Source organism: Glandiceps talaboti, chromosome 6 (assembly GCF_964340395.1).
Source record: "Glandiceps talaboti chromosome 6, keGlaTala1.1, whole genome shotgun sequence".
Classification (NCBI taxonomy): Eukaryota; Metazoa; Hemichordata; class Enteropneusta; family Spengelidae; genus Glandiceps; species Glandiceps talaboti.
This window is the reverse complement of record NC_135554.1, coordinates 10892081-10908907: the sequence shown is the minus strand read 5'-3', so window position 1 is coordinate 10908907 and position 16827 is coordinate 10892081. Positions and strand designations below refer to the sequence as shown.

General features: G+C 36.5%; 1 protein-coding gene across 4 annotated transcripts in view; it reads left to right on the top strand.

Annotated features, from left to right (window-relative positions):
* Positions 1–11316, top strand: part of LOC144436654 (cAMP-dependent protein kinase catalytic subunit 1) — a 57160-nt gene extending 45844 nt beyond the window's left edge. For 3 of the 4 annotated variants that reach the window (XM_078125496.1, XM_078125495.1, XM_078125493.1), the window contains exons 6-10: positions 1087–1213; positions 3873–3968; positions 7429–7551; positions 9650–9814; positions 10783–11316. In XM_078125496.1, the coding sequence (XP_077981622.1) occupies positions 1087–1213; positions 3873–3968; positions 7429–7551; positions 9650–9814; positions 10783–10908 (637 nt within the window). In that variant the 3' untranslated portion in view covers positions 10909–11316. Of the gene's footprint in view, positions 1–881; positions 1009–1086; positions 1214–3872; positions 3969–7428; positions 7552–9649; positions 9815–10782 lie in introns of all 4 variants that reach the window. The other variant, XM_078125494.1, reaches the window with a different exon arrangement.
* The last annotated feature ends 5511 nt before the right edge of the window (positions 11317–16827 follow it).

Here is a 16827-nt window from a genome sequence, read left to right as displayed (position 1 = left end):
ATATGATACCAGAGATTGAAGTAAGAATTATGCAATGGAAACTATTAATGTTATGCCAATGACATATTGCTATCTTAACCCAGCATCAAAGCTGCAAGCATGGATGTACAATATTGCAATATAGTGAAATATATGTACAAAGTACAGCATTTTCTAACTTTTTGACATTTTTGAAGAAATAGATGATGCAAAATCATGCTTGTGAGTTTATGAGTCTGTTTTACAGTTTTTAGTCCGTCTTGCGAAGTACATGTACTTCCAACCAGGAGAATGGTTTATTGTACAAAATCTATACATAACAAAGTCACTCCAACTAAGTAAGCACAGTGTATGTCACCACCAACAACACGACAATAAATGCAAGCCTTAGTAACCGGCAGTAAATAACACGCTTTTCCCTCCCTCACCCATACCCTTTGCATTGAGTCATGCACATGTTAATTTGCTTTGTAATGTCGCTATGCACTTCAATGTTTGGCAACGCTTACAGAATTTAAGTTGCATGATCAGCTTGCCACAATTGTTAAATGTAGTATAATATTGTGATCCAATATCTTCAGCATTGTGTGTCAATACTTCTTTAATATATGAGTGAATCAAACTTTGTATTAATTTTTCATTCTATCCAAAGATATGTTTAATATGTTAATATAAGCCCATGGTAATGAAATATTCTGTAATGTTAAACTGGCTAGTATTTTTTTGTGTGAATTGCATGTTTCTCTATTTTCCATTACTTTTTTTTCATTCTTGCCTTCTCTCTTTCTTAGCTCCCTTTTCACATCTTTCTGTCTATATTTTCATTTTTTTTTTTTGCTGTAGTCCTGGTGACTACCTAGTTGTTGTGAGTTGACAGTCAGTGTTGCTTGCTTACCTTGCAGTGAACCCCATGCTCGATTCTATGCAGCCCAGATTGTGCTGGCACATGAATATTTGCATTACCTGGATCTCATATACAGGGACTTAAAACCTGAGAATATTCTCATAGACAGTCATGGTTATGTCACTGTAAGTATCATGTCGTAGCATTTAAGACAATACTCTCGACAACGATCATCATGATATAACTTCTTTCCTCACTTCCAGCGAGCCCCACGCTCGATTTTATGCGGCTCAAATAGTATTGGCATTTGAGTATCTCCATGCGTTGGATGTTATATACAGAGACTTAAAACCTGAGAATTTACTGATTGACATTCAGGGTTATATTTCTGTAAGTACAAATGGATTATGAAAAAAAATAAAAAAATAATCATGTCATGCATGTAGGTTGTCACAGCTAGCAAGCTGTCAGTTGATGCTTTGTCTGGTACATGTACATGTACCTGTACCTGTACACGCAATGTTGCATGGCTGAAGAACCTGTTGTAACTAGTGAAACTGTATGTTTTGTGTCGTACAACAGTAGCGTGGGTAGTGTTGATAAGCTAATACAGACAGGAGATACAACTAATATTGTAACATGTTGACATGCATGTTGATAATTATGCTCACGGTCAGTAGATTAGTGTCGCTCATAAGGCATCACATGTATTTTGGCCTTCAAAATGTCCAGCCTTACTGGCCATGAAGTCTATGGTAAGAACCATGCAGTGTTGTTATATTCTTGTAAGTTGTAGACTCCCAGTTCACATTTTTATTGATTTCCAATGTTTACACTCTCAATTACAGTGTGGTCATCATGTCATTACCACCAAAGTGTTGTAATTTACTACATGCAACATTAGATTGTGTCTGTCTTAGCTTGTCAAAACTATTCTTGCCACTCTAAGTACATGTGTGCTAGCTGTAACTGTGTATGTGACTTCCAGGGTAACTGCTGTTCTGTTCTGATATTGTATATCCTCTCACAGAAGTTAAATGATATCATCAAAACATTGTATGGTATTTTCAGACATACCAGTAAGTTGTCCCACCCCCTCCCTCAAGCATCGTTTTGTGTAGCAATGACGGTGCAATATAAATGACTTTCATCAAGTGAGCAGCAGTGTTCAAAGTCTTAATTACCCATAATGCATGTGTGTTATGACATGTGAAATTCATGATGGCAGTCCAAACATATATTGAAATACAACAACACTGAAATTGCAATGTTTGGGGCTCAGAATTAAAAATATCATGTTTACCACAGGCTTCTTCTTCAAAGCATATTTGGTTTATCTGCAGTATGTTTTTTGAGAATTCAAAGTGACCCCCCCTGATAGAAATGAGTATGAATACATTACACAATTTACTGCATGTACATGTAAACTGCCATGGACATTTATCAGCTGTCATGCTTAAATAAATTATTACACAACAGAATTCCGGGGAAATATGTGGTCAAAGTGGAGCACTGACAATGCTTTTACAGATCATTTTGAATATCCTACATAGTCTGTTCAGAAATAGCTCGCTTATTATCACATGTGGCAGGTGCTCCTTATATTGAATGTTGTGTGTTAGACTGATATTATTCTCTTGGAAAAGTCAGCATCTGCTAGGTAAAAGATTCAAAGTAAATGATGGATATGAACGCTAGTCAGATTTCTAGCTCGAGGTTTTAAGGAATTTACATGTGATCTGCCTATCCCCATCTGTGAATACACAAATTGACAGGTTCAGCATCACTTGGTGACTGCGTTTGATGCCACTTTGGTGGTGATTTCCAGGGGGAGGACAGGTAATGCCGCTACTGTCTGTCAAGTCCCCAGGCAACATAGAATTATGATCTGTTATCAATCATATTGAAATGAGTTTGGTTTCCTGGAAGTCCCAACATAAAGCCATGATTTGTTTGATGTCATCAACCTGTGGATGTGAACATATCTGATATCAGGCCCCCTAGCATGAGTGCACTTTATCTCTGTCATCTTATATGTGTGACGCATGTTGTACAGACTGTATTTGTGTGATGTCATTGTGTAATTAATAGGAAAGTGCTATTCTGGGTGTATGCTACTTTCGTATATGCGTGATGTCTATATATAAATATGTGTGTGTATATATATGTGTGCGTCTCTTCAATTATATAGATGTGCCCGATACATATATATATATAATGCTCCATCATAATAATTTATTCATTAATGTCATCATGTTTAGATTTGATTGGTTCATTTTTTTATTTTTTTTTGGGGGGGGGGGGATAGAATAGAATTACATGTACAGGCGTTGGAGTCAGAAGGTTTTCTCCTATGGAAACATGTATCAGCATGTCTTGTCCCAATACGTGATATTTTTGCTAATCTAAAGAAACTTTGTCTAAAGTCTTATTCTTTTGCTCAGATCTGTTTATTTTGATCAAAAAATAAATGTCTCAGAAAGTTGCCATTTGTGATCCCCTGTTAAAAGGAAAGTGAAATACAGTATATTTGTTTCGACAATAAAAAGAATACTTCTTAGGCCACTGGGCAATTTGGTGAGCAATTTGTTGAATGTGAGGATGCTAGTAACTGTGACCCAAGTGTGTACATGGGGTAATTCATTTTGGCAAGGCAAGAACCAGCTTGTGACGCATTGCAGAAAAATATGACGTGTGAGATGCCTTGCGATGCACCTGGCAACATCGCAAGGCCCTGCAATTATGTGCGTAGACAGAGCAATTAGTTGTATGCAACATATTGCTTCGTGCATTGTTCACCAAATTGCCTAATTTAATTTGACCATTATGAAGTCATTGTCGATATATATAAAATTTGTAATTTTACCACATTTTCCCCCTCACTCTATTAGATGTAGTAAATCTAACTAGAAATGCTGATAATATTTGTATTCAGTTATCATTAACTTCAGTTCCTTCCCTCATCATTAGTACATGTATATCCTGTTTTCACACAAAATGCATGACACTAACATCTCTCTGTTTTTGCGTTGCCATGTTTCTCCTCCAGGTAACAGACTTTGGGTTTGCAAAACGTGTTAAAGGAAGAACATGGACGCTATGCGGCACACCTGAGTATTTAGCACCTGAAATTATTCTTAGTAAGGTAAGTGTTCAAAGCAGGAGAAACTAAACTATGTGATATTGTGTTTAATAATCTGTCATTTTTGGATTAACGTAAGGATATTAAATCCTTGTGAAGGTACCTTCTTGATGTAATGGAAACCACACAACCATACTCCAAACCAACTTCAATTACTGGGGTGGGGGTCTTATGCTACAATAAATATCAAAACAACTGTCAGACTCAAAACACTCTCTCTCTTCTGGGTGTTGCTAACTATAAGAAGCTTTCAGTTGCCCCATAGTCTAAACCCTCTTGCACTATATTGTAAAATTCAAGCGAGAACACTAGTTGTGATGAAAGTTCATTTAAGAACTCATAGATTTGAATTTTTTACAGTGTGAGAATCAGATGTACATGAAACATTAGATGTTGTGTCACATATATGTATGGTGATTGCTGATGTAGTTGATAGGATTGTTATTACTGATTGTTTGACTCAATAGACTTGGTTATGTTATTATAAAGTATAATTGATTCTTATGTCTGTAACAGATGGTCTAAGGACAAGTTCTTCCTGTGGGCTATGTCTGAGTCTGTAAGTCTTATGTGAGAACAGCAAATAAATACATGACTGTACACCCTAGAAATTTTCTGCAAAAGTATATTGACCCCAATTTTTTTGTTCTGCCCACTGCTGCGTATGGTAATCAATTAATGGGGGGGGGGGGGGGGGGGGGGGGGGGCAATTTATATTACCAGTGCTCAGAATCAGTTGTTATCCAATGTTATTATGTTATAACAGTAAAGTCAGTCTGCCTCCCTCTATGCTTCCACAGATGTCATAGGTTTTAGGGTCAAAATTAGAAATGTGACGACAAATTGTAGTGACAGGTGTGTTCAATAAAAGTTCAAAGTTGAGGAAATCAATATAGTTTAAGTGGAGTTGGAGTGAAAATATAACCAAGGGAGTGATAACGACAGCTTGCATAAAATAAGGAAGAGGTGGGTCTGTGTAATAAAATACTGGCTATGTTTATATGCGTGAGTCTCAGAATAAAAAAAATAGTAGTAATAATGATATGCGTACTAAAATAGCCATGGAGTATCCAGCAGCTCTGTTTCCATAATCAACATAACTCAAATAGTTCAGAGGTCATTGTTGATATTGAGTGTATGTATACTTAATTGAAACAAGTTACAAAGTAGGTCGGGTCGTATCCACAAATAGATATCAAGTTAATGGCTATTCATAGCATGAAGGGAAACCAAATCTAAAAAAAAAAAAGGTAGGAAAAATAGAAAAGCAGAACCATATTTTGCTAATACTTTTCTAGGCCTTAAAATAGAACGAATTGCTACTATTTAATTATTCAAACATGAGACTTGTTTATTTGCATATACTCAGGGGAGCACACAAGTGTGCAGTTATTTTTTCCTATGCGTGACACATAGTTATGATAGAGTGTGCCGCAAGGTGATAGCCAATAAAGACAAGAATTTGTAGAGTGTCGGGGAGCAATATATCACAGTGGATGGAATAACACAAACTCTGAACAGATGGCACGGGCTAGATAATAGAAAGCAGCTAAAAATAGAAGCAATTTTGTTTGGCATAATAATAATAATACTAGTAGTAGCCTGGAACTATTTTTAGGGAGATGCAATGAGCATATTAATACCTGTATTGATTGCACAGTGGCTTCCCGTGATTGAAGGCAGTGTGATAAGTTGATAGCCTACTAAGGCATCCACTGATAACAATGCCAGACTCATTCAGCTCAAGCGATCCAATCAAAAATCAGATAAATTTTACATGAACCCCATTACAAAAGAGATAACTCGAGGTTTATTACATCTGAGGAAAGAACCCACCCCCTCCATGAAAATAATTATTGTTTGCGTTTCCCAGTTTGTAAAATATTCAGACATAATCCTATGTATTGAATCAGGAGTTATTTTTAGCCTGCCTGAGACTTCTGAAATAAATTGGCTTTTCTAGATGACATATTGTGGTTTATTCTGAAATAGAACAAAGAGGGTCTATTAATATCCCTACCAACAGTACCACTGTGTTGGTTGTTGCTAATTACATTAGTCTGGCTACCACTCAGTAATCATACCTGTGTATATTTGATAGGCAAATATTAAATTGTCAGAATAAATTGATTGATATATCAACATGCTACATAGTTGTGCCATGTCTAATATGCAATGGATTTTCCATGTTAGTAATCATGTCTATGTCTCTGGAGATTTATTAGCTTGGGAGATTTTTATAGTTTTTCCCAGGGAGATAATGTGTCGTATATTATAAAAATTAAAGTGACTTGTATCGTTACACTCTGTATGTTATGTTGTAAAGTTCTGTCAAGCGAAAATTTGAATTTGGTTATATTTTGCGTTCTCTCACAATTTTTGTCATCAGAAATTGATTTTGAACTGACTTAATTCTAAATTTCTTCTAGAAAAAAATGTTTATGACAGAATTTCTTTTTTATTTTGGTGAATTTTGAAACGTCGGTGGAAAGAAAAATTAACCCTGTTGTATTTGCATATCGATGCATTATTTTGAGTAATTTACAAATGTCAGTAAATAGAAACAAACAAATGACCAAACTTGGCTATCAGTGTGGTTATTTGATGAATGTACAAAATTTAACAGAAATGAAACAAAACATGACTGAACGGACCATTATGACAGTTTAGATAAACATGTGTTAATTTAATTATGTTTGAATCTATTTGTATTCTGTTCTGTATTTGTATAATAATTCACCATTCTGTTATGTAAATCCTGTGCAACTCTTTGAAGTTTGTACAATTGTTTGATGAATGATATGGTGACCGATTGTTTGATGAATGGTATGGTGACCGTGATATGCTAGCAAAACTGCCAGTGTGGTGTTCTGTATGAAGTAACCCTAGAAATAAATGACATCACTGTGTATTTGCTGATACAGTACGGAGATGCTGCAAATAACATGTTGTTTACACTCATGTTTATTGACTCTCAACTTGCACAGTAATTTGATGTTATTCCCCAATATTTCTCTTCGTTCAGCCAAGGAAAATACAAGTGACCTTTGTCACTATGAGTCACTTGACGAGTCGTGACAACCCTTAGGTCACGAGTATTTTCCAGCTGAAGGAAGAAAATATTGGAGAATAACATAATTATACCAGCACCAGTAATATCAAAGAAAAAGAATCTGGGAAAGTACACATGTAATGGCAATTTTGAACATTTTGACTCATATTTCGAACACAGCAGAACCAGTGACGTAGACACGTGTTGACATGACATAGACAAACATTGTTGTAGAACGATATATTCCATATTTTTTTGTTCAACTTGGCATGTGCATGGTATATTACCAATTATGCAGTTGTTGTTTAGATGTGTTCAAATGATGATTTGAAAATGTTTTTAAGGACAACATTTTGAAAATAATAAATTTTGTATTTACGTATCTTTAACGTTTGTCGAATTCCTTTGCAGGGTTACAACAAAGCAGTGGACTGGTGGGCACTTGGAGTTCTAGTCTATGAAATGGCAGCAGGCTATCCACCGTTTTTCGCAGACCAACCAATCCAAATCTATGAAAAGATAGTCTCAGGAAAGGTAAGTCATGTTGGAAATAGTATACCAGTTGTTAGAGAGGGTGTTTCCTTTATTTATATGCACTGTCAGGTCTATAGTGTTGTGAGGACTTCAGGTCTGTAGTGTTGTGAGGACTTCAGGTCTGTAGTGTTGTGAGTACTTCAGGTCTATAGTGTTGTGAGGACTTCAGGTCTGTAGTGTTGTGAGGACTTCAGGTCTATAGTGTTGTGAGGACTTCAGGTCTGTAGTGTTGTGAGGACTTCAGGTCTATAGTGTTGTGAGTACTTCAGGTCTATAGTGTTGTGAGTACTTCAGGTCTATAGTGTTGTGGGGACTTCAGGTCTGTAGTGTTGTGAGGACTTCAGGTCTATAGTGTTGTGGGGACTTCAGGTCTATAGTGTTGTGAGTACTTCAGGTCTATAGTGTTGTGGGGACTTCAGGTCTGTAGTGTTGTGAGGACTTCAGGTCTATAGTGTTGTGAGTACTTCAGGTCTATAGTGTTGTGGGGACTTCAGGTCTATAGTGTTGTGAGGACTTCAGGTCTATAGTGTTGTGAGTACTTCAGGTCTATAGTGTTGTGAGTACTTCAGGTCTATAGTGTTGTGGGGACTTCAGGTCTGTAGTGTTGTGAGGACTTCAGGTCTATAGTGTTGTGAGTACTTCAGGTCTATAGTGTTGTGAGTACTTCAGGTCTATAGTGTTGTGGGGACTTCAGGTCTGTAGTGTTGTGAGGACTTCAGGTGTATAGTGTTGTGGGGACTTCAGGTCTGTAGTGTTGTGAGGACTTCAGGTCTATAGTGTTGTGGGGACTTCAGGTCTATAGTGTTGTGGGGACTTCAGGTCTATAGTGTTGTGAGGACTTCAGGTCTATAGTGTTGTGAGTACTTCAGGTCTATAGTGTTGTGAGGACTTCAGGTCTATAGTGTTGTGGGGACTTCAGGTCTATACTGTTGGTGAGGACTTCAGGTCTATACTGTTGGTGAGGACTTCATATTACAAAGTCGGTAACTTCAGCTACACTGCATGCAAGTATTATGGAAAGCTATCATGCAACACTTTGCATAGTTGTAACATAACTATGGTGAGATAATAAGTCTGAAAAAGCAGAACTGAGAAGCCTTGTATTATGATAAATCATCAAAGTCAATATTTGGGGGAAAATCCTGGTGTTTGCATGGTATACATGTATGGTGAGATACCGTCAATATATTACCAATTCATATAGTTTACACAATTATATATGTTGATATATTTAACTTCACTTTGCACCATCAAATACCAGTAGTTAACCATGAAGATAGACTGAATGTTTGCATAGATGAAACTTCATCATTCTCCTCAACTATATACATTAAACCAGATTAAAATTTTGACTCATGCTTTTCACAGAAACTGGTCAAAGCTACAAAAAAAAATTAAGTTACAGAGTATGCAATAAATATTTATCTGTTGTACAGTAAATTATACATTGTCATGTCATCTTTTCTATAAGAGTAAAATATTTAACAATGTAAAAAAAAAACTAAATTAAATTAAAGTTTAAAAAATTAAATTAAACTATAAAATAAATTTAAGAAAAAAAATACAAAGCCCAACATGAAAATATGGAATTTAAGAGAAATTACCAAAAATATGGAATTTTAGTGGGTAGATTTGCTAACCAGATTTTGTGATTGCAATGTAAATGAATAATGTGTGAGCATACATATAAACTAGACTGCAGACAGATATGTGTACAGTGTCAGAATAACCTCCCCTGTTGATGGATTACCATGCATATGTAGCCTATAACCCTACCATGTCATAAATGTATTATAATAATACCCTCCAGAAGATTCAAAACTATATAAATACAATACCTGTTAATTATATCTACCTTGGTATGTCTGTTTATGTGTGACGGTGAAATTTATCACTGATGAATTTGGTTGGAGAAGAGTCTTTATCTTGGCAAGAAAGTGTTGACGAAAAAAGTAATTTGCCATTAGTTACATACTTTTTAAAAATGAAAGTGGTGCAGCCCATTTGAAAATGATGAAGGGCTACAATTCACAAGAGTTAAAAAAAAAGTCGGAAACTGTAAACTAACATGTAGTCTGTTTTTTGTGTGTTTGTACAGGTTCGCTTTCCATCCCACTTCAGTTCAGATTTGAAAGACTTGCTTCGAAATCTTTTACAAGTAGACTTGACAAAGCGGTATGGTAATTTGAAGAATGGCGTTAACGACATTAAAAATCACAAATGGTTCGCAACGACAGACTGGATTGCCATATATGAGAAGAAGGTGAGTTTTATCCCATGTGTACTATTTTGATAGCAAAGATGGCCGAGTTGTAGAATGGGGATATCTAACAGTGATAAACTGTTATGTCTGTGTATTACATCGTAACTGTGTACTATAATATTAACTAATATGAGAATTTGCAATGAATGAGATACAATGAATGTCATGCCATGTACGCCAAGAAACTGATCAATGTTTAAAGAAATGAATGGTTGTGGTGTCATGTTTATTTATTTTATGTGTGTGTGTCTGTATGTTGGAATGTTGGACCCTAGAATGTAATGGATAGATGATGTGTGGGGGTGGGGGGGGGGTTTGGTTGGGTGCACTATGCATACGTGTGTGTGTTTTGAGATAAGGGATGGTGGATGTATGGGTAGAATTACTCCAAGGTAGTGGTCAATATATAGAGAAATGAACATACGGTTCAAAAATTAGACCATAAAACTGTATATAGGGTGGCTCAGTGGGTGTGTTTGTGTTTGTGGAAATGGTGGACAGGTGGGATATTATGTGTGTGTGTGTGTGTGTGTGTGTGTGTGTGTGTGTGTGTGTGTGTGTGTGTGTGTGGAAATGGTGGACGGAGTGGGATATCATGTGTGTGTGTGTGTGTGTGTGTGTTTGTAAATGGTGGACGGGGTGGGATATTGTGTGTGTATGTATGTGTGTGTGTATAGGTGGACGGGGTGGGATATCGTTTGTGTGTGTGTGTGTGTGTGTGTGTGTGTGTGTGTGTGTGTGTGTGTAACCTCAACATGCCTTTCCTTTCATGTTAGCATACCCACATATTGGTGTCATTGAATCTGTAATCTGCAAATTGTATTGATAATTAGCTTGTAGTGTCATTGAACTTTTTGATAACAAATGAATATTGCAGTATATTACCATCAGAACTACTATAAACGTCTCTCATATTTGTATATTTGTAGTAAACACTCATATATTGTTCTCTGTCTCTCTCCCTACAGGTGGAAGCACCATTCATACCAAAGTGCAAAGGACCAGGAGACACAAGTAATTTCGACGACTACGAAGAAGAAACGCTGAGGATTTCAAGCACGGAGAAATGTGCAAAAGAGTTTGCGGATTTTTAATGTCCACAGTTGCTAGAACAAGTGTAATACATAACAACATTACAATGTACATTACCTCTGAGAACGTTGGGTACAGGAATATGCCACTATTTCTGATGAAGTGCTATGTGTCATTGTTTTATTCTACGTCATGTTAGATACCAGTATAGCATGTTTATTTCATAGAAATAATTTAAAAAAAGAGACGAATCCATTTGTAGTTGTGTAAGAAACGTCGTTCGTTGATAACCTAACGACACACCCTGCCATCAACTAAACTACCTAGGACAAAATAACACCTTTTAGTGTGTAAGATAATGTGCAATATTACAATTGCAAATGAAGCTGAACAGACCTGCTGTCTGTTGCGGCTTTTTTGTAGGAAATATTATACAGTGTAGTAGTTATTGAATACATAAATAATTGTTGTTGTTGTTGTTGTTGTTGTTGTTGTTGTTGTCAGAGGTTTGGATTGCTAGTATGAAACACTGACACATAGTACTCCAGTCCTGAGGTAATTTACTTAAAAGAGAACAAAACAAGATAAGATGTGATTTGGAATCCGTTAAAGATTACTTAATCATCTTGTCTGTTGGTGTAGCTGTTTAGCAAATCAGATGGCAACACTGTTGCAAGAGAGCATCTTTCTCTGCATACTGACAAACGAGCTTCCAGGTGTTCGGTTGCGAAATGGATGCAGGAAATGTCCGCATTGTCACTGTTTAGCTTCTTTTTTTATTGTTTGAAGTCAAACAGATGAAATGGACAGACTTGCGCCGAAGTGTTTTGATTGGCTGGTTGATTTATTGATTGATTGATTGATTGATTGGTTTAAGACCAGGTGTTCTGATTACTACATTGAAATTTTGACGGAAGCCATGCAGCTCTCCAAGTGTTGATGACTATAGCTACATCAAGTCGTGTACATTTCGCCCACCTTGTTCATTTTGGTCAACCTACTTCTGTAAATAACACCAGAGTAAAAAAAAAAAAAAACCAACTTGATGTTCATTGCCAATTTAGAAAGAGAAAAACGAGAAGAAGAAAAAAAAACAAATTTTCAATTGTACATTTCGGATAGTTTCATGTTGTTAGCTTGAATGTAGACTTTGTATGATGTTTTGATGGTTAATATTTATAAAAAAGAAAAGATTGTGGTAGTATTTTCCAATCCGACCAAGTTCAATCATTTGAAAGCTGCCATCCAGCCGACAAGCAGCAGATGGTTTGTTATTTCATATGCAAATTCACATTGGCTCAGAAGTCACTTCTGCAATCTTTTGACTGGTTAACTCGTTTTCTTGTCATTTCAACATTTCAGAGTGGTGTCACTGCGCGCACCAAATCTCCTGATGTAATCTACTATGAAGCTTGATACGAAACCAGATATTGATACCTCAGTAAGTGTCCGAGAGGTAGTTTTCAAAATGCTGATGTTGCAGGAGTAACTAGGTGTGCGTAGTGGCAGCATTCATGGAATACTAGGGTTAAAGGTCAATTAAACACAACTTGTAGTTTGGACATAGTAGACATTGGCTCCAATGTGATCAACTGAGCCATCAATCTCTTTACAGCCACAGGTTTTACTTGGACAATCAACTTTTTTTTCTTCAGGTGACCAGCACACATCCACACTCACACTCACACACATACTTGTTATATATGTCTGCATCTGCCATGTCAGGTCATAGGTCAAGGGTCACGCTGTACAGTTACTCATTCTATTTACAAGCAAAACAAATGTTGTTCATTGATATTCAAATAAAATAAAACAAACTCACCATCCACTTAGACTTAATAACTTGTAAGAAAAAAAACAACAACAACTTTTATAGTTAAAAATAATATCCCTGTCTGCTAGGTTATAATGGTATCTTCCTGTCCAGTGACTTGACTGTACATGCTTGTCAGGGCTGTACTACTGCACATAGAGGGGGGTGTTTGAACCCACTCATATAATATAGTACAGCGTAGCATCCTTTCAAGAGAACTTGTTAAACTTTGAGGCTCTATCACTGAAATGGAGCAGAATTGATCCTGTGCACTCATGATGTCATTCAACTTTTTTTGTATGCCTCCTTGAGAAGTGTTTTACCAGTTTTTTCCTAATTGTTCACAACCTGTTTAACTGTAGTTGACATACTCTTCAAAATAAAAAGGAAAAAAAAAAAGACTTGTATTTGCAAATTACCTCAACTGTCTGGGGTTTTATTCTCTCTGTTCCTATTAATGACATGTTATTTTGTTTTTTTCTCTCTCTCTCGGAAATTTTCCGTGGCAGACATTTTAGTCTGTTCTTGCTTGTGCTGTCCTTGTAAATAAGTAGACACAATGTTGGGTTCAAGTCCATCATTTTTATGTTGTTTCATTATATTTTTTTTTTTCAAAGTCCAATTTGTTGTCGTATGTCATGTGAAAAAAAAATGATTGTTACTGAATTTTTAATTCAGCACTTCTTGCAGAATATTTGTATCTGAAATCAAATGACATCTTATGTAGGAAAAAATAAGGAATTAAAAAAGTTTTGTTCAAAATTACTGTTACTGTGTTGTTTTTACGTGGAGTTCTTTTAAAAGTAGGTGACTGAGTACTATGCACTGAATAACTCCCCAGACTTAATGATTTGTTTTCCTCTTGCATCCAAGGGCCCAAGAAATAATCCACTCAAATTTGAAGAGCAAAAATTAGATATTTATTTCCATTGTTTACTTTGTGGATTCATGTACATTAATTTCAATTACATACCAATTTTATGTGTAACTTCCTGAAGTACTGATGAAAATATTGAAGAAATGGGTTTTAAAAGATTGATTGAATGTGTTGGGATAGTGAAAAAACTTGCAGGGTCCTCACAGGCTTGTTTACCCAGACTCGGGCTTGTATCAACCAATTCCTCATTAGGAGCTGTAGAAGTCGGCAAGCCTGCAGTGGATTCTGGGTAACAGACTAGAACTCTCACTGTTGCCTCGCATGATGTATAGAGATGTTAATTGTAGCGTCTTTGTTTCCCAGCATGCCTCGCCCTAATGTACAGCCAGGGACGTATAAACTGTTTATACGTCCCTGGTACAGCATACCTCTTCTAAGCTAGCTAGATTGGCAGGTTTTACAACTCTAGAGAAGTCACACTATGTATGATTGTTGAAAATGACTTGGATTCTCTATGCATGACGAAATAGAACTAAGATAAAGTCAACTTTGCCTTTATTCCCCTTCAATGTTGCCTGTATTATGAAGATGCAGAAATGGAATGAGTGTTGAAGACTGTGAGCTTTGAATTCGTTGGATCCCTCAATCGGCAGATTCAAGTGCGGCCCTAACTAGTACACAATATTGGCGTCATTACACATTTACAATTATATTATACCAAATGCATTCACAAATTTATGCATCATCATCAGTCACTGTCATTATGACACATTTCGTGACTGTGACTGGCTGGCTGTGACTGTGACTGACGGGCTGGCTGTGACTGATTGTGACTGACTGACTATGACTGTGACTCACTGACTCACTGACTCACTGACTGACTCACTGACTGTGACACTGACTGACTGACTGTGACTGACTGACTGACTCACTGACTAACTAACTAACTATGACTCTGACTCTGACTGACTGACTGACTGACTGACTGTGACTGTGACTGATGACGCTCTGTTTCATGGATATTTGTAAGTGTGAATAGTTTGTACTAAACTAGGACCATAACTTAAATCTTGGCCTTAAACACTTTGAACAGTGAAAGTATGATCTTATAAAGTCTACGATGAAATTCAGTATATATGTTGGAGAAACTGTACTAGTTCGTCTTGTGTTCAAATCAGAGCTACACGAACTTTGTTGTGAAGCAATTAATGGAAAACTTGTTACAAATTGCAGAATACTTGAGGATGTAAATCGTAAATTGACAAAATTCCACTTCCAGTCGTCTACATCCACACCAATAAAAACTTGGTAAAATAATGACCAGTGCCACTTTGGCATCTATATAAACAGCAATAATTTCCTCAAGTCACAAATGATGTGTATCATATCACTGGCACACTCCAAATATCTCACAAAACAAAACTATCATATTACTATTACTACATGTACATAGTCGCAAACATAAGCCGTGCGCTATTAATACTATTTTAGTTTGTCTCAGCTGTCCGGGTCCTAGAATTATGGTGTTCACTCGAAAGTTTTGTCATTTTTACTCTATATAAACATAGTTATGTAAAGTCAATGGCCTTAAAGAGTTGGCACGAAGTGAGTGTTTTACTTTTAGTTTTTTTTTTGTAGTAGCCTGTGGCCATCACAGTTACTTGTGGGCTAAGATTATCCTCAAGTACTGTCTTACTCCATAGACCCTCCACCAAGGTGGAAGGTCTATGCTTACTCTTATTAATTTAATCGCGCGCGTTTACTTATTATGTATTTACGAATTAGAGTGCATCCGCGGAGTGCATTGACCAGACTAGTGACGGTACTTGCTGAATATTTGTAAATACCGAAAGGACGATCGCACAATGTCCGACACATGAGCTCAACAAACAAACGGACAAGGTTCGTTTAGCTCAAAACACCCCCCCCCCCCCCAACGAACGTTCACAAGTACTACATCAAACGTTCATATATGATGTAAACTATGATGAAAAGTGTAGCAGTCACACCACTATGATCGGTGTAATGTAAAATCATGATTGTAAGCACATTAAAAGACTACCAGAAACCCACCACCAAGTTCAGCAATCGCACATAGACGCCAGACCTCCCTCCCCCCTAAACGAACTAAGTTCGCTTTATATGATAATTGAGCTTGTGTGTGACATTATGCGATCGTCCGTAACAAGGTGAATATTTTGCACTAGTCTCGCGACCACCCTGAAAAGAATATCAGCTCACAAGTCACTGTGGGGCTAGCGCTCAAGCTGACATGTGTCTGTATTCTCACAGTAGAGTTATGATGTATAGATTTCATTATACCAATAAACGGAAGAAGTGTGATGACCTTTCAGTCGGCTGGCAAATAATATTATTCATGTAAGTAGTTCGTCTGCCGTTGTTAACAGGTTTTGTATTTTTAGGTGGTTATCTTATTGAATAAACATCAAATCTTCATATTACTTCACTATCTACGAAGACAGGCTAAATATAAAGTTCTGTTCACTTTGTATATCGTCCACTATTTAACTTACTGTCATAGAAATGGAATCTCCCATTTTCAGATTGTCAGAATAAAGAATATGCGTTTCTCAATTTGTTATTATTTTTATATTGTTCACATGATTTAGAAGTAAATATAGAATATTTGCAACAATTCTGTCAGAACAGAAATCTCTAATTTCAGGATCTATGAACGATGTCATTTAATTACACTTAGCAGAATAGCGCCCCCAACCAAGCAATGTCGGAAGTATCAAGTTTTACTACCCCGATTCCGTATAAACTTGCAATTTTTTTTCCATAACTGTGACAGTCTTTTTTTTTTCTATTGTCAGTCCTGCATCAAATTATTTTTTCCATATCAGAAGAAATGCATTTTTTTCACATCGCAGCATTTTTTTTTTCTCAAGCCACTATGGGATCAAATTATTTTTTTTCCTCCTTCACCTGCCGACAATTTTTCCCCAAAAATCCTCCATCCCACCCCCATAAATCAAATGTTCCCCCTAATAAAATCACAGACGAAATGAGATATAGTCCATTCCGGGTTGGGGTACCGGTATCGTAATCAATATAGTTCATAAAAGTCCAAGTACATGACACTCGGGTTCTGAAACTAGTTTTTATGAGAATGGCTGCCAATATGGGCATGGGCCAGGTCATGTTACGTTTTGCCAATTTAATATCCATGGCCTGAAATATAAGAACGGAAACACTTTAAAAAAAACTTTTGTAAATAAAATAAACAGGTCAAGGTTGAGATAATATCAAGTCAGAGTCACTGTTTAT